The 19,972-nt window shown below is 42.7% G+C and overlaps 2 protein-coding genes across 7 annotated transcripts in view; one reads left to right on the plus strand and one right to left on the minus strand.

The window, feature by feature from the left end:
• The window catches only part of baiap2l2b (BAR/IMD domain containing adaptor protein 2 like 2b), a 10,833-nt gene extending 9,281 nt beyond the window's left edge, over positions 1-1,552 (plus strand). For all 5 annotated transcript variants that reach the window (XM_060911253.1, XM_060911250.1, XM_060911252.1 and 2 more), the window contains one exon: positions 383-1,552. In XM_060911253.1, the coding sequence (XP_060767236.1) occupies positions 383-433 (51 nt within the window). In that variant the 3' untranslated portion in view covers positions 434-1,552. The remainder of the gene's footprint in view (positions 1-382) is intronic.
• A 5,823-nt stretch (positions 1,553-7,375) lies between these two features.
• pvalb7 (parvalbumin 7) overlaps positions 7,376-19,972 on the minus strand; it is an 85,912-nt gene continuing 73,315 nt past the window's right edge. Inside the window, exons 2-5 of one of the 2 annotated variants that reach the window (XM_060911724.1) lie at positions 8,735-8,800; positions 8,135-8,267; positions 7,918-8,052; positions 7,376-7,735 (exon numbers count right to left, since the gene is read on the minus strand). In XM_060911724.1, the coding sequence (XP_060767707.1) occupies positions 7,729-7,735; positions 7,918-8,052; positions 8,135-8,267; positions 8,735-8,795 (336 nt within the window). In that variant the 5' untranslated portion in view covers positions 8,796-8,800 and the 3' untranslated portion in view covers positions 7,376-7,728. The remainder of the gene's footprint in view (positions 7,736-7,917; positions 8,053-8,134; positions 8,268-8,734; positions 8,801-19,972) is intronic. The other variant, XM_060911726.1, reaches the window with a different exon arrangement.

Below are 19,972 nucleotides of genomic sequence, written 5' to 3' on the forward strand. Positions count from 1 at the left end.
GTCTGCTGTCCAGTGCTCAGCTGGTAGCAGTTTTTCAGTGGCTGATTCAGATTTTTTTTACTTTTATGAACACTTTTTGAGTGAAGAACTGACCCTTTATTCTCCGCTAACTCCCGTGCCTGCGTTTTCTCTGAGCTGTTTCATTGCATGTAAAGGTAATACAAGACGGCTCAGGCAGACAAAAGGGGGTGCTCGAGTGCTTAATTGCTCACCCATGCTGACCATTTTACTCTAAAATGCTTGTCATCAGTCAGTCGACTCTTTCCGAGTCCTTCTCAAACCAAACAAGTGAAAACATTGCTACTGTTTTTTATAATTATTTATTTTCCCTCGCTGTAGTTTGGGTTTCACTGAGGGCTTGTTTTGTCTCATTGTGCTACAGGGGATCGAATCCTTTTGCCACGGTGAAGCTCCGCCCCACGGTGACCAATGACAGATCGGCACCGAGAATCCACTGACCAATAGCAGCAGGCGAAACCCTCTGGGTCCCTCTGATTGGTTTCGGGACGCCACCAACCACGACACGATCTGCTTCGTCTTCGGAGCAACACAAATTTCAGCATTCGGCACGAGATGAGCCAGAAAAAATTAGACTTGGGATTGTTCTTCCAGTTTTATTTCCTAAAATGTGCCGTCATTCCGGAAATTCCACACTGATCCAACAAACTTAAATGGACGTGTCCAACCTGACACTGGAAATTCCTCAGCACTTTTTTTTTTTTCTTGAATATTCATGTGAATATGTTGATCAAAACGATCTTGCATGGGCGTGGTCTAATATTCTAACGAGGATCGTTCAGCCCTACAAAATATAGTTAGCAAAGTAGGTTGGATAGCTAGCATTCCTTCGCTAAGTTACCTTCACTCGCTTGTTAATTTGACTTTGATTACCTTTTTATTCGATGGCGTAGCTTTTGCTAGCTTGCCGAGGTTAACTTTTCCTCCCTGTGTCAGCCTTAAATTGTCAGGTTGGCCGTCGTTAGCTGGATTATGTTCTATTTGTTAAATTAGACCTGCTAGGCTAGCTTTTATTTGCTGCTGGATTAGCTATTACTCTCTAAGATACAGTAGCTGTTGCTAGCTAGTGAGATTTGAATGCATACCGATGATAAAAGCTATGTGGGAGGGATCAGCAGCATCATTCTTGTAATTGGTGGTGGTGGTGGGGAAACAAGACTAGCCACGCCCCCTGTACAGTCATTGCGGAGACGTTTTGATGAAGTAAATGTAGACAGTGGAAAGTCACTCAGTGCTTTTTCAGGGGTTGTGACAAAGACGTCACAGGTTTTTGCTTTTCTCTGACTTTAGCGTCTGTTTTGTTTAATCAGTGACCGACTCGGTTACGAGTGTGTGTTTTGTCTGTTTAGTTAAGAGTGTTTGGTATTTCTACTGTGGGAGAGTGTAGATTATGTGCTGAGTGTTCTCCTCTGAACACGTTGAGGCACCGCGATTCCAAAACCCTCCCTTCAGAGAGCGAGTACGGAGGCGGGTCTTCGCTTTCACGCTGTTAGCGTTATCAATCTCATACAATAAATACATCACAACATGAAAATGTAGTGTATATGTTCTTATATCTTATGATATGCTTGGTGTCCTGGTATGGCTAAAAATACGAGAGAATCGCTAACTTGTGCTAAACGTTACATTTGATGGTGTTTTTATAAGTTTGTCGACATTCCTTTTATCTCAAATCAGCCAGAGAACTGTTTTATGATGTGATATAAATCACTTCCACCTCCAAAATGTAGGCCACGCCTCCTACCTGGGTCTGATGCAGGATCTGGGTCAAAACACGACGTGAGAATCAGGAATACTCGACCCGACAGCGCGTTCTACTTGTGAAGCTAATTCTTGCTTGCTAATCAGCTTTTCTTCACTAAGCTAGCTTCAGTTTGGTTTTGCTCTTTGTGAGTTAGCTTTGCTCCCTAGATTAGCCGTGACCTGCGAGGCTAGCTGTTGTTAGCTAGATAATGTTGCGTTTCATTTAAATTAGCTTTTACTTGCTCGGTTCAGTTTTAGTCACTAGATTAGCCAGGTCATCCTTAGGTTAGCGGTCAATCACTCACTTATCATATAAATATCATTTCTAACATTCGGCCCTGCTCTTAAATTTGAGGCCACACGTCCAGGCTTGAGACCGATACGTCCAGGCTTGAGACCGATGCTGGTGTGGAATTATGAGGCATTTTTAAAGACATGTAGTTCGCATTTATGGTAACTTGCTAGCCAAGCCAAGCAGAAGAGCTTAAAGGATATGGGACATGAAACATAAATGCACGCTATATCAGTTTCTTTCCATTAAAAATATGAATTAATTGCATCAACAAATACAAAATCATCTATTAAATTCAGCAAAATCGTTATATTCGTGATGATTATATGGCATTTCTGCTCGAGCTCCGATATGCATATTTTACAACCGGAAGAGCCGCTGTCACGTGATCATACGTCACAAAAACTTTCGGGCACAGCACAAGCGGGTAGATGAATGGAGAAGTGGATGACAAGAAAATTGTTTTTATAGTCTTTAACGTACATTGGACATCATGGTGTATTGTGCTGCTTATGGTTGCAATAATTCCAATGGGAAATGCCCTGGAGTAAGTTTTTTTGCATTCCCCAAGGACCCGAAGCTGAGGAAAGTGTGGGCTCACTACTGCCGTAGAAAAAACTTTGCACCTACTGTTTCCCACAAACTGTGTTCAGACCATTTCACAGAGGATTCTTTCAACATTAAGGGTGTTTTCACACTTGGTCCCTTTCAGCCATCTAACCGAACTCAGATCGATGACTCAGCATTTTTTGCGCATATGTGAACACTCCAACCGTACCCAGACCCCTTTAAAGCGAACCGAACTGAGACCACCTCAGGAGGTGGTCTCAGTACGGTTCGCTAAAAATCAACGGTACGGTTCGCCTAATCTGCGCATTGTGAACAAAAAGCGCACCGGGTTCACTTCGCCTTCACTGTAGTTTAACCTTTTTCGTTTGCCGTAGTTGGTCACGTGACTGTAGCAGGGAAACTCAACTTCCTTTTGGAGCTTACCGCAGCCGCTTTACAGTTCTCTGAACTTACTGACTGATGAGTCGGCCACAATAATTAATATATATATATATATATACTGGGTGCGATTTGCTGGGGGGGATGGTGGGGATCATCCCCCCCTCTGGTTTTTATCTCTGCTGAAAAAAAATCCTTGGGGACAACCCCATCAATAAAACAAACAAACCAAAAAAAAAGTTGACATGACAGGCATGTTGTGAAACAGTTTTCTATGGTCTACATTGCACTCACTTTCAAAATGACCCGAAGTGGCAGCTTTGATGTTCACGAACGTCCCCAGCAAATAGATACATTGTAGATAATAATCAGTGTGAGAACATGGATTTAGCGCCATGAATCACATCCTTATTGATGAGCGCAACAGAATGAATGTATCCACACTGACAGCCTTCTTTTCCTCGCTGTCAATGGGCCAGACGTGCGTTCCTTCCCTGCTGAGAAATTCGCAGAAATGTGGATTAAAGAAGGGCGAAACGCGGCGGATAGCACACAGACAGGAAAGCAGAAAAGGCCACATGAACTGCACCATCAGACCAAACTGTTCATTTAGTATTCATGTATTTTAGTGATTTTCGAGTCGCTGTCCATTTAATCCGGAGGGAGAGAAACATCACAGCAACGCGACAAGCAATGCGAACTTTGTTGTGTGTTAGTGTTCGTGTATTTAGTCAGAGAGATAGGAAGATGAATTTACTATCTCTGGTTTAGTCTTCGTTTTCATTTAGTGTTATTCATTTGATATCATCGGATGTTATTGAGCTGTTAGCCTATTGTTACCTTAATTTTGTGATGTTTAATGATTAAAAAAAAAAAACATCCCCCTTTCTGTTTTTTTGACAAATCGCACCATAAAACTATTTTATTTATATATATATATATATATATATATATATATATATATATATATATATATATATACACACACACAGTGGTGCTTGAAAGTTTGTGAACCCTTTAGAATTTTCTACATTTCTGCATAAATATGATCTAAAACATCATCAGATTTTCACACAAGTCCTTAAAGTAGATAAAGAGAACCCAGTTAAACAAATGAGACAAAAATATTATACTTGGTCATTTATTTATTGAGGAAAATGATCCAATATTACATATCTGTGAGTGGCAAAAGTATGTGAACCTCTAGGATTAGCAGTTAATTTGAAGGTGAAATTAGAGTCAGGTGTTTTCAATCAATGGGACGACAATCAGGTGTGAGTGGGCACCCTGTTTTATTTAAAGAACAGGGATCTATCAAAGTCTGATCTTCACAACACATGTTTGTGGAAGTGTATCATGGCACGAACAAAGGAGATTTCTGAGGATCTCAGAAAAAGTGTTGCTGATGCTCATCAGGCTGAAAAAGGTTACAAAACCATCTCTAAAGAGTTTGGACTCCACCAATCCACAGTCAGACAGATTGTGTACAAATGGAGGAAATTCAAGACCATTGTTACCCTCCCCAGGAGTGGTCAACCAACAAAGATCACTCCAAGAGCAAGGCATGTAATAGTTGGCGAGGTCACAAAGGACCCCAGGGTAACTTCTAAGCAACTGAAGGCCTCTCTCACATTGGCTAATGTTAATGTTCATGAGTCCATCATCAGGAGAACACTGAACAACAATGGTGTGCATGGCAGGGTTGCAAGGAGAAAGCCACTGCTCTCCAAAAAGAACATTGCTGCTCGTCTGCAGTTTGCTAAAGATCATGTGCACAAGCCAGAAGGCTATTGGAAAAATGTTTTGTGGATGGATGAGATCAAAATAGAACATTCTGGTTTAAATGAGAAGCGTTGTGTTTGGAGAAAGGAAAACACTGCATTCCAGCATAAGAACCTTATCCCATCTGTGAAACATGGTGGTGGTAGTATCATGGTTTGGGCCTGTTTTGCTGCATCTGGGCCAGGATGGCTTGCCATCATTGATGGAACAATGAATTCTGAATTATACCAGAGAATTCTAAAGGAAAATGTCAGGACATCTGTCCATGAACTGATTCTCAGGAGAAAGTGGGTCATGCAGCAAGACAACGACCCTAAGCACACAAGTCGTTCTATCAAAGAACGGTTAAAGAAGAATAAAGTTAATGTTTTGGAATGGCCAAGTCAAAGTCCTGACCTTAATCCAATCGAAATGTTGTGGAAGGACCTGAAGTGAGCAGTTCATGTGAGGAAACCCACCAACATCCCAGAGTTGAAGCTGTTCTGTACGGAGGAATGGGCTAAAATTCCTCCAAGCCGGTGTGCAGGACTGATCAACAGTTACCGGAAACGTTTTGTTGCAGTTATTGCTGCACAAGGGGGTCACACCAGATACTGAAAGCAAAGGTTCACATACTTTTGCCACTCACAGATATGTAATATTGGATCATTTTCCTCAATAAATAAATGGCCAAGTATAATATTTTTGTCTCATTTGTTTAACTGGGTTCTCTTTATCTACTTTTAGGACTTGTGTGGAAATCTGATGATGTTTTAGGTCATATTTATGCAGAAATATAGAAAATTCTAAAGGGTTCACAAACTTTCAAGCACCACTGTATATAAACCATATATATATATATATATATATATATATATATAGAGGGTGTCTCAAAAAAATGTACTCACACTAACGTTTGCGAATCCCATGGTGCGCGTTATCAGCGTTGTCTGGACAATAATGGTCATCAATTTGAACATTTGCGAACATGATTCTTCAATTACATTTGTCTTCTGTATTCGAAGCTATTCCATTTCACTCTATGTTCATAAATAAAGGTTTTCTCGTCATTCAAAGTGTGAGTACATTTTTTTGAGACACCCTGTGTATGTATGTGTGTGTATATATATATATATTCCGACCCAAGGTAATTTCCCGATCCCTCCCCGTCTCTCTCCTGCTCATTTCCTGTCTCTACACTGTCCTATACAATAAAGGTGAAAAAAGCCCCAAAAAAATCTTTAAAAAAATTATATATATATATATATATATATATATATATATATATAAAATTTTATTTTCCTTAATCCGCAGTATTTTGATCAAAGAATACAGCAGGGCAAGCATGGCAGCAGACATTTTGATTCAAGAGAATATTACCCAGAATTCCATGCACTGGGGGTCTGAGGGCTCTAGAGGACCTGGTGTGAACAGAAAGAGGACTGAGGCCCCATCAAAGCTTAACTGGACCAGAAAGAGAACCCAGTCCTCTTTGTAATAAATTCACAGTGTGAACACAAAAAGAACTGAGTTCTTTTTCTGTTGGTCCACTTTTTGGTCCACTTAAAGAGGACTGAGTCTGGTTCCTTTAAAGGGGACCAGGTGTGAAAACACCCTAATACTCAGGTACTGAGCGATATTAATTGCCAAGCCAAATTTAAGAGGCCGTATAGCCGGGTTCATGGAGGCAGTGATAGCGCCATAATATACAGGGCCTAACATTCCTACAACTGTAGAGACAGTCAAGAAATCCTGTAACATTAATGGACATTTAAATAAATGTTATGTTGGTAAGTTTGTTTAACTTTTCTTAATTTTCATCTCTTTCGCCAAACGGCGTAGTGTTGTTGGCTGTGTGATGGCGTTTTGCCATTTTGAATGTTTTCATCTCGGACTCTGGAAGCATTGTATCTCAATCTTGAAAAATATCAGCAAAAAAAAACCTAGCTTGCAACAGACTTTAGCTAGATCTATGATGAACTTTCAATGTATGATACAAAAATAATACTTCTTTCAACAGATCATTAGCCTTTGAGCAGAACTGTTTTTAACTTACCAGGAAGTGTTATCGAGCCGACCGCTTTCAGTTTCATGAGGGCTGAATGAACTCTCACTCTCAGAATCATCTGACCCGTCAGAGTAAAGACAAGATCCATGTTCATGTGAATTTCCAGCTATCGGTTCGAATTGATAGGGTCTAACTTCACATCTCTGTGAAACATCGGGAATGTCACTGTCGATGGTGTCCATTTCGGTAACCTGTTTACATTAGATTCCCAAGCGCTGGCTCCTTGGAAAGTTTTTGTGACGTCACGGGTCACGTGACCACCTAGCTAATTAACGAATCATTGTTTTATGCTGATGTATAAAAAGAGTAGAATAATGTGATGATTTTCACATTTTTGACGCCCTGCAGTGATTTAGATGGCATTTCTTATGTCCTTTATACATAATTATACCCAGAAAAAAATCCATGTCCCATGTCCTTTAAACAGGAAATTTTCGCAAGATGCAAACGAAGTGGCAAAAGCAACGGATTTCTTTACTGGATCTATTTGCTTGTGCAAAATATGAAAAATAACAAGTCAGCACGTTTTGTGTTCAAGGCAAGACTTCATTTTATTTCTCTCTCAAGTTTTCTTTTATCACAGCTTTGTCGTCACACTTTGTTGTCTTTAAATTTTTTTTTTTGCGCATCACTGTTTTACCGGCTCTATCCAAGGGGACGAGGAGGGGGTGGGGTGGGGAAGGGGAGGGCGAGAAACAAAGAAAAGGAGAGTAAGAACAGGAGAGAGAGATGGGAAGGGAAGGGAGGTGTGAAAAACAGAAAGCAGGATTCCCGGCAGGTGATGTGGGTGTTTTCTGTATAAAAAAAAAAAAAGGTTTAAATAAAGACGGGGACAGCAGGACAGGAGGACGTGTTTGGGGTTGCCAGGTGTTTTCCTGTTCACTCGTGCACAATGGCTTCAAACTCTGAAAGAGAACAGATCGAGACAAAGTGATGAAAATATGAGAAGTTTTTTTTCATATTTCACTTATTTTTGCTGCGAGACGGACTTCCTGTCTGTCTGTATTGTACGTTTCTTATTGTCCTTTCCTGTCTGCCTTTGTCTCTTTAAAAGTGTCTGTGTCTGGTATTGTCTGTCTGTGTCTACCTCTCCTGGTCTGTCTGTCTCTCACCATCGATGCCGATCTTTCCGTCTCCATCCTTGTCGGCTGCAGCAAGGAAGGCTTTGGTCTCGTTATCAGTCAGATCTCTGCCATCTTTGGAAAAGCCTTTCAGAACAAACCTGACGCACACAACCACAGCACTGAGTAATCTGTGTGTGTGAGATTCTCTACGTGTGTGTGTTTTCTTGTTGTGTGTCTCACTTGAGCTCGTCTTCCTCAATGAAGCCACTGGCATCAACATCCAGGACTCTGAAAACCCTCTTCACATTCTCTGCAGACATGGCCTTCAGACCAACCAGCTCGAAGAACTTCTTATGGTCAAAGGAGTCAGCATCTAGACAAGAACAACACAGAATTGGGCATTTTCCCAACAAAAAACTTCATACAACTCAAAGTGACAATGTTAAACACACGATACTGTCACATCGTTAAAGTCTTGCCAATGGTGTTACCAGAAAACCGGATACTATAGGCTTCTTCAGTCTCTCTTCTTGGCTAGATTGATGATTTTAGCTAGCTTGCAAGTAGCTATCGTGTTTTTCATTTAGACATCGAGGCACACTGACAGTGGCAGACTAAAGTGTCAGAAATATCAACGTTTCCCTCAGACACGTAATGGCGAAACTGCGCCATGCACCAAGTTCCACCATTTTGACTCATCACATCATCGCACAACTCCATGAATTCGGCTGAATCGATCTGAATTTGTATCTCCTCCTAATCATAAATGCACAACCCATTTTAAAAGTAGCATTATTTCTGTTGACACACTTCGCTTGTTCAGATATGCTCAGTAGAAACCTTTGAATGTGTCCAGGGCCGTCTTGATGTCATCAGCTTTGAGTAAGTCTTGCATCGCCATCTTGGCTGTTGAAGAAAAAACAGAGATTAGCAAAAATCATTAGTTCAGATTGAAGTGTGTGTGTGTGTGTGTGTGTGTGTGTCGTGTGTGTCGTGTGTGTGTGTGTCGTGTGCAATGCGACTCGTACGTATACCAAAACATAGACCTGCTGCTCAGTGCGAAAAGTTTATAGCAGTGCACCTTCCTGTAAGTCAAAAATGCCACACTTGAGCTCCGCCCCATGGTGACCAATAACAGTTTGGTACCAAGAATCCACTGACCAAGAGGGAAACCGGTCACTCGGATTTCCTAAGAAACTTTACCATAATGGATCTGTGACGGAGTGCCCGTCACTACAGTTGAGTATGTGCTCTGACTGCCATACCAACGAGCCTGGCTCTTTGGTGTTGTGGTCAGGGTGCAGGTTTGGCACCCTGTAGACCTGGGTTCAAGTTCTCTCGCTTCGCTACAGATGGTGTCGGAAGTGGGATGGCTTGCCGGGAGGCCATTGGAGGTGTGCCCTGTGTGTGAGCTGTATGAGGGACCCCCAGGATAGGTGGCCCCTGTGTGAGGCCACCCCAAGAGATGGGTAAAGCATGAGTGTGTGGGGCACCCTGGAATGGGAGAAGTACAGCTGGGGGATACATGAGGAATGTCTGTGTGCATGAAGCGCACAGGTGCACCTCCCAAAGGGGAGGGCAGTGTGACGGTGTGCCCGTCACTACAGTCGAGTATGTACTCTGACTGCCACACCATTGAACCTGACTCTTTGGTATTGTGGTCAGGGTGCAGGTTTAGCATCCTGTAGACCTAGTTCAAGGCAGGATAAGGTGACTGTTCTCACGCTTCACTACAGGATCTTTGAGCATTTACACGACTCATAATGTGAGGTTTGAAACTTTGGATATCTGGAATTATTTGGGATTTTTAAGAGTGCTGTAAAATATGCCCTAAAATGTAGAACGACAAACTGAACGTGTCCATCTTGTCACTAGAACTTCGTCTGTATGTTTTTTAGATATACACACACACACACACACTATCTGCATATGCTAATCAAACTGATCTGAGAACTGGCTGGTGTGGGTGTGGCTTAATATTTTAATAGCCATGCTTGATTGACAGACCCCCATTAACCGCGGCACTCGAACAACTAAACACAACAGTCTTGAGAATGGGAATTGTTCAACCCTACGGCTGAACCAAAATATAATTAGCACAGGAGGATACCAAAGTCAAAGTCCCTCCCGTACCAGGACCTGGTCTTCCCAGGCAGTCTCCCATCCTAGTACTAACCAGGCCCTTAAGGCGCGTTAGGTGGTACCCATTTCCGTTTCTATAGCCCTCGGGCTTTCACCTGACACTTAACTAGGGTTACAGCGGGGTGCTGGTCCTCTGGTAACCGTGAGAGTTTGACTCCCTACTTGCATCTGTATTGTGGCGCCTCACCACATGGCAGTAGGTACCATTTTTATGATGGTCTTTCACTGTCACAGCATAGACAAGTCTGAAATGTTGTCTGTCCGTCCAAATTTCAGTCTGTCTGAATGACGGGCCCAGAACAATGCGGCCAGGGGTCAGGGGTCCACCTTCGGGCCCCAGAAGCCGAAGGGCTTTGGATGCCTGGAGATGCTTCTCCGCTATTTCCAGGCACATTTTTGTGATCTTTAAAGGCCAAATTACACTCGACATTAGTTGCTAATTACACTACAAACTGAATATAATTTGCAAGAAAATATCACAAGGTTCAAGAAAAACCTGCTTAAAGTTCTAAGAAAGCAGTCGCACGCACAGGTCAGTTCCATGTCGAGAAAAAAAGTGCAGGGGGGACAAGGATGTTCCAGTTGGTTACAACTTACTGGTCCTCATATCAAAGTCAAAGAGTTCCATATACGTTTTCGTACGTACGTTGGGGAGTGCCTGTTAGAGAGCACACTCTGTCTAGGCCGTCGGCATGGTGAGGTAGGGTGGCCAGTTCCTTTCCTCGCCGCCTTTAACTTCCCCAGTGTTTCCACCAGGTCCCCATTCACTGCTGGGTGGACAGGAGGTGAGCCCCAGATCACCGTCCAAGGCAAGGCTCGAACCGGGGACTGTTTGCTTGGCAGTCAAGCGCTCTAACCACTTGGCCACCTCGTCTCGGTCCTCATATACAGGTACTATAACAACACTCATGAAACATTCATGAGATTCCAAGTAACTTTAGAACAAAATAACTTTTAAAACGACTTAAAAATAGACATGGGAATAACATTTGGCATTCAGACTAAAATCTGCTGCACTAGAACTTAGAAAATAGAAGAAAATAAAAACTATTAAAATATAAATCTACATGCTACAAAGCATAGGACTATGACGTCCTTATTATGAACAAAAAAAATGCACATAATAATATCATAACCACTGATTGGCAGTTTGGCACTGAACCTAATACTGTACTGCACAAGTTCATGTAAACTGAACAATTAATCGACCGACTGGATCAATCAGATACCGTCAACCCTAAAACACTAGTTCAACTGCATCATGTAATAAAAACAAACAGTGAACACGAAGTGTATTATTATTGTCTTATTTAGTGTGCCACTCAGGAAGAGGGCGGGGCCTGTAAATTTTGGCAGGCCTGGGATCTTCAGTGGCTGAGTTAAGAATTTTTAAATCCCCATGTGCAAGAGTGGCTGGATCCAGGGCTCATGCTAAATCTTTCCACGAGCCGCACTTGCTCCTGACATCAGATTGGGCTGAGCCTGGTCTTGTTTGAAAGGGCTTGGGGAGAGAGACATGCCTGTAAAGCTTGGCAGGGTTAGGACCATCAGTGGCCGAGTTATGAATTTTTAAAGTCGCGCCGCGTTTCACAGGCCGTGTTCTGACATGTATTCACCCAGTGTAACATTTGGAAGAAAATTAAAAGTAGATTAGACCCATATCTTTACAATTTTTCATGGGCCATCCGGTTTGATGCTTTTGAAATACAGACGGACAAATGCCAAAATTACCAGTAAATGTCCGCCGGTCTGGCTTTATTTCCCTTTGGTATGATCCGACCGCAAGTAGAACTCCCAGTTGAGAGGCGGACATGCTAACCGTTAGGCCAACTCACGGTACAGGAGAATATACTTGCTTGCTAATGGCATCACGTTGTAGTGATTAGTTAAAAGGGATGTTGATCCTGGAACGTACTCACATGTGTGATGTTCAGTCAAAGGGTTTATGACTTCGAACTAACCACATGGATCAGGGCTGTGTATGGAACCACAGGGTGGCGGTATATCATCATGACATCTTCCAGTCAAATAAAGAAATCTGACTGAAGCGCAGTTTTCAAAACACTCACTTTTGTAAACAGTTGCGTTACCAGTTTATTATGCAGTGAACTGATGCTGTATGCAACCAAACCCAGTGTCCCCTCCCTTAGGAGTCTACATGGTGTATTCAGCATCGCATACTATTATCAAAGGCGGCGTGTTTTCTAAAGCTGCTTTCATACGGCAGCAGTAACAAGTTGCGCCCACTTTCCTTCGTGTTTACACGCTCACTCTCTATCGATGGTAAACCAGAGGTTAGACAGGTGAACACAATAAGTGAGCATGTGCAAATCTGATCAGAAGCTTGTTTTTAACTTGTTTTATTGTCCTCTCGCTGCTTGTTTCTGTTTAAACGCTCTGTGATTTGGCGAGAAGTCATGTAGGTGCAATAGGCTTATCGGATCAGTCTCATAAATTCATTAATCATTAATTCAAGTGTCTAAACTATTAAAGTCAATGGAATAACTTAGTGGTGATGTTGCTATAGTTTAGTGAGTATTGTAGCGCTAACGTAATACGTTTACTCTAGATCTATAACATTCATATAACAACCAAATGGGCGAAGGCAATTAGAATACTTGTTTGGCAGAGGTTGGCACTCAGTGAATGTTGTAGCAATAGACAGGACACAGTTTACTCCAAAAGGTACCATTTATTGAAATGACTGACACGAATTAGCAAACTAATACTGATCAGATATAGCAACAATAGCAGCCAAGGAATAATTCAATAAAAAATGGTGACAAGTAATAATCAGTAGCGTATAAAGCAATAGTCAGTAGTAAGTAGAATAATAACCAGCAGTAAACAGGATGAGAAATCAGCAGTGAAGATGATGATAACTAAGGCACTAATGGTGGTCAGAAGTAATGGGCTATATGCAAGTGTTACAGTGTAGGGGCGAGTGGATGTTAAAATCTGATAGGGAAATCACGTGTTTGTGTGTCTGTGTGAGAGTGTGTGTGTGAGTGTAGGCGTGTGCAGCTGCGCACTAACGAGATGTGGAGGAGCTAGGGAGAGAGCGTGCGCAGGCACACAACAAAGAGGAGGGGAGTGAGGGAACGAGTCTGTGCGCACACACGGGCGAGATAGGTGTGGTATATGAATGTAGTGCGCGAGCCTTTGCACTAGGCACCGCCTAAAAAGGGAGATGGGCAACAATGAGGGCACACGAGGGAGAGTAACAAAGGATCTGTAACCTAAAAACTAGTCCCAGCTAGGCCTTAAACCCAAACTTCTACTCAACCCTTAGCTACTCCTGAAATCCCAATGTTGAGGGGTGTGGTGCGACAGAGGGAGTAGAGAGAGAGAGAGAGAGAGAGAGAGAGAACGCATGCACAATCTACTTAATACGGATAGTAAACAAAGCAAATCATACAACACGCGGTCTAAGACCGACTTTCATGTGAATCAAAATGCGTACATTTAAACCATGAATGAATTCAAATAAACAACACTCTTCGCATTAACTAGCCACAGCTAAGACTAGCAATTGCCCAGATGCCAGCCTTACTTGAGATCGCTCTTGCTTGGCGACTGAAAGTGCGCCGTCTGTTATCCAAAGACAGCGCAGAGCGCAGGTCCAGGGCGAAAACAGTTCTGTTCCTTTTGCTTTTACAACTCGTCAGCTGAAGATCTTCGGTGTCCCGTCGGTCATCCGATGATCTGGAAGGAATCTTGTTTGTAGTTCCTCGACGTTGAGAAAGGGAAAAGGGATCCGGTTGCCTTTTCTCTTTAAGCGGGAACTGCGGGCTGCAGTAACTAACCAGTTCAGTTATTATTACAACTATGTGAAGATCAAATACATTGAACTTTGGCTAAAGGTCCGGTATCAATAGCTCATTCTTTGTCCTTTGGTCCTCTTTAGCAAAGATGCAACGACGTCTCTTTCACGTGTGGGGATCCACCGCCAGAGAGAAAGAATTTAGATTTCGCCACGGGTTTTAAGCACAGTCGTGACGTCACTGTATTTGGTATCTGGTATCATCTCTGTATCCAATACCATTACAGGGAGTCAGAAGAATGGGCGGAGATAGAACATGGCATCGAGTACAAGGATTGTTGTGTTCAATGCTGTAACAGTGGAAGGGGAGAAGATGGGCCGTAAAGTGAAGCAGGGAATTGTGGGTACGATGGCTACGGCATGGCAGCCCCCCTACAGTCGGCTCATTACAGTCTGATTTTTCAAATCCAACCGGGTATCTGCATCTGCCCGCAACTGGATGAGCGTAAGAACTTCTTTAGTCCAGTTATCACTGTGATTGGCTTGGGAATTGCTTGAAAAGGCACTCGAGAAGAACTGACCATCGAATTTGCTGTGAGGCGGTCTTGTTCGGGTGATAAATGACCCGGATGAACGCTACTATGCACATGTAAGCCCGCCTACTTGCCACTGATTGTGTTTAGATGGTAAGCGGGAACAAGTTGCATCTAGAACAAGATGTTCCAAAACAAGGTGCACCACCTTGTACAGTGGAGCACGTTGCGCCCACTGGTTGCGCCCACTGGTTGCGCCCACCACCCATCAAATTGAGCAATTGGAAAACAGGCAGCAGGAGTGGAATTCTCGATATAGTCTGTAAAACTGACTGTACACTATATGGCCAAACGTTTGTGGACATCTGACCATATGTGCTTGCTGAACAACCCATTCCAGATTTATTCCCCCTTTGCTGTAATAATCAACTCCACTCTTCTGGGAAGGCTTTCCACTATATCTTGGAGCGTGGCTGCAGGGATTTGTGTGTATTCCGTGAGATCAGGTACTGATGTCCGGTCAAAGAGGCTTGGGGTGCAATCCGCGTTCCAGTTCATCCCAAAAGTGTTCAGTAGGGTTGAGGTCGGGGATCTGTGCAGGGCACTCTTCTTCATGTCTTCTTGGAGCTTGCTTTGTTGGTGTGAGTATGGGTGAGATGGTCAGGTGTCTGCAAATGTTTGGCTACAATCATGAGCAATGTTCTGTTATTTTTATACCTTAAATCAAGTTTGCGGCACGGTGGTGTAGTGGTTAGCACGGTCGCCTCACAGCAAGAAGGTTCTGGGTTCAAACCCAGCGGCCGGCGAGGGCCTTTCTGTGTGGAGTTTGCATGTTCTCCCCGTGTCTGCATGGGTTTTCTCTGGGTGCTCCGGTTTCCCCCACAGTCCAAAGACATGCAGTTAGGTTAATATGGGGTGGCCTTGGGCTGAAGTGCCCTTGAGCAAGGTACCGAACCCCTGACTACTCCCCGGGCGCTGTAGTCTGGGTGTGTGCGCGTGTGTTCACTGCTTCAGATGGGTTAAATGCAGAGGATGAATTTCACTGTGCTTGAACTGTGCATCTGACAAATAAAGGTTTCTTCTTCTTCTTCAGTTTGTTTAATGAGCCCTTGTAAGCTTCAATGATTGTCAACATCAGCTTTAAGCCTCGGTCACAACCGGCCGTACGTGCTCCTACGGCCGGTCTACGTGCAAAAAACGCAAGAAACGCACGGAGGGCGCGCGTGTGACGTACTGATTTTTGAGCCGTAGACTGGCCGCAGAGGTTCTTTGTCATGTCAAACAAACTCTACAGGCGCTTACGTTTTTTTCAGGTTGCAAGACAAACTTGCGGCCAACATGTGTCTTTCTCCATGAACAAAATAAATGCAGCAATTTGGGAAACGCCAAAAATTGCATGGCCAAAAAATCGTACGTCCGGTTGTGACCTAGGCTTAAGTCACAGAAGCTCATAGAGAATCTGATTTGTTTTTGTTAAAAAATATATTAAACCCTTTTCTGGCCACAAGCTTCAGAATCTCGACTGGTTCTGCATACCAGCAGGAAAACAAATGTTGAACTCCTTGACACGGTGAGCTTTTCAGAGCAAATTATAGTCACTAGATTGAAAAAAGGTCTACGGCTTCTTTGAAATGTCTTCGTGAGTTGTTGCTGGTGGTGAATAAACATGGTTGCGATATCAGTCTTTGTGTCAAAGTAAACGGTTCTTGATGATCTTTATTCAAGCTACAATGTATTTTATGCAGCCGAGTACTCCAAATGAACACTGCTATCTTACCTACATTGCTTTTCTCTGCTAGCTAATTAGCATGATAACTGATTAGCCAGTTGGGAAGCTAGCAAGCTACCAAATTGGGTAGTTAAGAAGATAAGGCGAGACAAATGCTAAAAGAGTAATTCTGTGACTGTTGACGATGTGAGCAGCCACGTGGATATGGTGTCACGTGTTGACAACTTCCTGAGTTTCGAGTAAGAGTTTTGGAAAGTCAAGAGTTGTGCTTCAAGTGAGTGAAAGTGTCGTGATTAAAGATGCTAAAATTTTTGGTTTATCTTCCAGCATTTCACATCTTGTACGTCGTATGTAAAGTTGCACATCATCTCAAAATTCCGAGCTTCTCCATGAAGTAATTGGTGTTTTTATGTGCTTTCCCGTTGATAAACTTTAAACCTGTCAGGTGGATTAATTGTCTGTCTGAACATTGCGTTTAATCAAAAGTTAGTGCACCTCCTGGCTTACCTGTGTGAAAGAAGAGACCGAGGAATGAAGGACGCCTCGGAGAAAGAAGCAGACAGATGAAAGGAACGTGAGAGAAGTTAAGAAACAAAAGATTAATAATCAGCTACTGCTTGCCCTCGTTCTCTGACCATCTCAGATGATTCTTCTGTTTGTTTCAGATATTCTTTCATCAAAAGATTCCAACATTACGGAAGAAATTATATCCATGACAGTGTGGACAAATAGCATTAACTCAATGAGTGAAGGATATTAAAGGAACTACTATTCGGCCTCATCATCATCATCAGTAAGTGTTTGATCCTGTTCATGGTGGCCATAAATCCGAAGCCTATCCCAGGAATACAGAGCATGATTCAGGAATACACCCTGGATGGGACAGCGTGGAAAATAAGTATTGAACGGGTCAACATTTTTCTCAGTAAATATATTTCTGATGGGGCTGTTGACATGAAATTTGCACCAGATGTCGATAACAACCCAAGAAATTCATACATACAAAGAAACCAAAACATAAATTAAGTGTAATAAAGTAGAATGACACAGGGAATAAGTATTGAACATGCTTACTGAAATTTATTTAATACTTAGTAGAAAAGCCTTTGTTGGTAATGATGGCTTCAAGACGCCTCCTGTATGGAGAAACTAGTTGCATGTGTTGCTCAGGTGTGATTTTGGCCCGTTCTTCTACACAAACGGTCTTTAAATCTTGAAGGTTCCAGGGGCCTCTTATATAAACTCTGATCTTCAGTTCTTTCCACAGCTTTTCAATTGGATTCAAGCCGGGTGATTGACTGGGCTGTTCTAGCAGCTTTATTTTCTTTCTCTGAAACCAACTGAGAGTTGCCTTGGCTGATCATTTGTCTTGCTGAAATGTCCACCCTCGTTTCGTCTTCAGCATCCTGGTAGATGGTAGCAGATTCTTATCAAGAATGTCTCGGTACATTTCTCCATTCATCCTTCCTTCAATGATATGAAGTCTGCCAGTACCATATGCTGAAAAACAGCCACAACACCATGATGTTCCCACCTCCAAACGTCACTGGTGGCATGGTTTTTTTGGGCTGATGTGCAGTGCCATTTCTCCTCCAAACATGGTGGACATCCAAAGAGTTCAATTTTGGTTTCATCTGACCAGACTATATTCTCCCAGGCGTGTCCAAATGTTGTGCGGCAAACTTTAAACAAGCTTCAACATACTTTTTCTTCAGCGATGGAGTCTTGCATAGAGGCCATGGTGGTTGGTTGAGTGCATTACTTACTGTGTTCTTTTGAGCCTGCTAATTCCAGGTCTTTCTGAAGCTCTCAGCAAGTGCTCCTTGGCTCTTGGACAACTCTTCTGATTATTCTTTTGACTCCTCTGTCAGAAATTTTGCGAGGAGCCATCTGGTCATGCCCGGTTTATGGTGAAATGATGTTCTTTCCACTTCCGGATAACAGCCCCAACAGTGCTCACTGGAACATTCAGAAGTTTAGAAATACGTCTGTAACCAACGCCATCGGTATGTTGTGCAACAATAAGGTTGTGAAGGTCTTGAGAGAGCTCTTCGCTTTTACCCATCATGAGATGTTTCTTGTGTGACACCTTGGTAATGAGAAACCTTTTTATAGGCCATCAGTTAGGACTAAACCAGCAGATATTAATTTGCACTGATAGGGGGCAGGATTGCTTTCTAAATACTGACAGATTCCAGCTGGTTTCTTGGCTTGCTCTGCCTTCTCGCACCTCCTTTTCTTCATGCGTTCAATACTTATTCCCGGTGTCATTCCACTTTATTACACTTAATTTATGGAGATATATGTTTTGATTTCTTTGTATGTGCGAATTACTTGGGTTGTTACTGACATCTGGTGAAAATTTCATGTCAATAGCCCCATCAGAGAGAGATATATATATATATATATATATATATATACACTGAGAAAAATGTTGATGCGTTCAATACTTTATTTCCCCGCTGTAGTAGTGTACACCCCTATACACACACACTCACATTCACAAATTTAGAGTCACCAGTCTATATCCATGTTTTTACAGAGGAAACTGGAGAACCCTGATGAAACCCACATTCCGTACTAACAGTAACCCAAGCTCAGAAAGCCCAAGCCAGATGGAGCGGCCATGTTGTCAGGATGCCAGGCAGTCGACTGCCCAAACAGTTGTTGTATGGACAGCTGTGCCAAGGCGAGCGCTCATCTGGGGGGCAGAAGAAACACTTCAAGGACGATCTCAAAGGGTCCCTCAAAACCCTAGAAACTGATCTCAACTCCTGGAAGTCGCTTGCTCAGGACCGTCCAGCATGGCAAGCAAAGCTCACCAGTGGCACATGTGCAGCAGAGATGAAATGTATCGCCAGGGCTCAGAAGAAATGAGCTGCATGGAAGGCTCAAACTATCGCCAGCACCTACCCAGGCGTGCCCAACATGTGGGCATACCTTCAAAGTCTGAATTGGCCTCATCAGTCACCTCCAGACCCACAGCCGCCATCCACCAAATTGATGTCATGGTCATCTTCGACCCTGAAGGACGAACATCATCATCCCAAGCTCAAATATGAGGTTTTAGGAGTGTAGTGATGCTTCATTTTGTCTGTAATACAGAGATTTAATAATGCAAAAACTAGTTTCAGCCGGACGATCAGAGAGATTTCATTTTAGTTGATTTGAATTCCGCACACAGTGTTTAGTGTACGTGATGATGTACCGTATAGAGTGTAAGTAACACTATATGTCTCTCGTGGCTACTTAACACTCCTGTTGACAGCCTGAAAAGACGACATTGAAACTTACACATGCACACAGCTGATGTGTATTCTAGCACAGGGGTTCTCAGCATTTTCTACTTTAAACCCCACCTATTCATACTTGTAACGAGTCGAGGCCCATTAAAAAAGATCCCCAATTATTTTGGCTCCTCTATTCTATTAGAATCTAATAACCTACTGTAAAGTGTATTAATGGAACGCAACATCACTCCCTGTTACAGATGGGAGCCCAGGAATTAAATAAATACAATAAAAACAATTTTTTAATTGTAAGTGTTGTATTTAAAACCGTATGGATGTCCCAGAAGCCAAATCCATGCATACAGGTCATTCTCAGTCAAAAGGGATTAATGATCCAAAAGTGGAGTCTGGTCCATTAACACAAGAACTTATTGCCATGTTAGTGTTCAGCAAACAAGCAAGTTATTAAAACCAAGGAGTGGATATAGAAACCACTCAATGGGATTAGATCCTTACACGCCAACAAAGAAGGGTTTTTCTACGAGTTGGAAAATTATCCATCCGTTGACATCTCAAACTCCCTGCTGCTGCAGACATCATTCTACACGGACACACAGATGAAAACCTGGAAGAGCACAGAGGAGTGCAGCGTTTTATATGTGGCTGGGTTAAAGATCAGGG

Source organism: Neoarius graeffei, chromosome 27, assembly GCF_027579695.1.
Source record: "Neoarius graeffei isolate fNeoGra1 chromosome 27, fNeoGra1.pri, whole genome shotgun sequence".
NCBI lineage: Eukaryota > Metazoa > Chordata > Actinopteri > Siluriformes > Ariidae > Neoarius > Neoarius graeffei.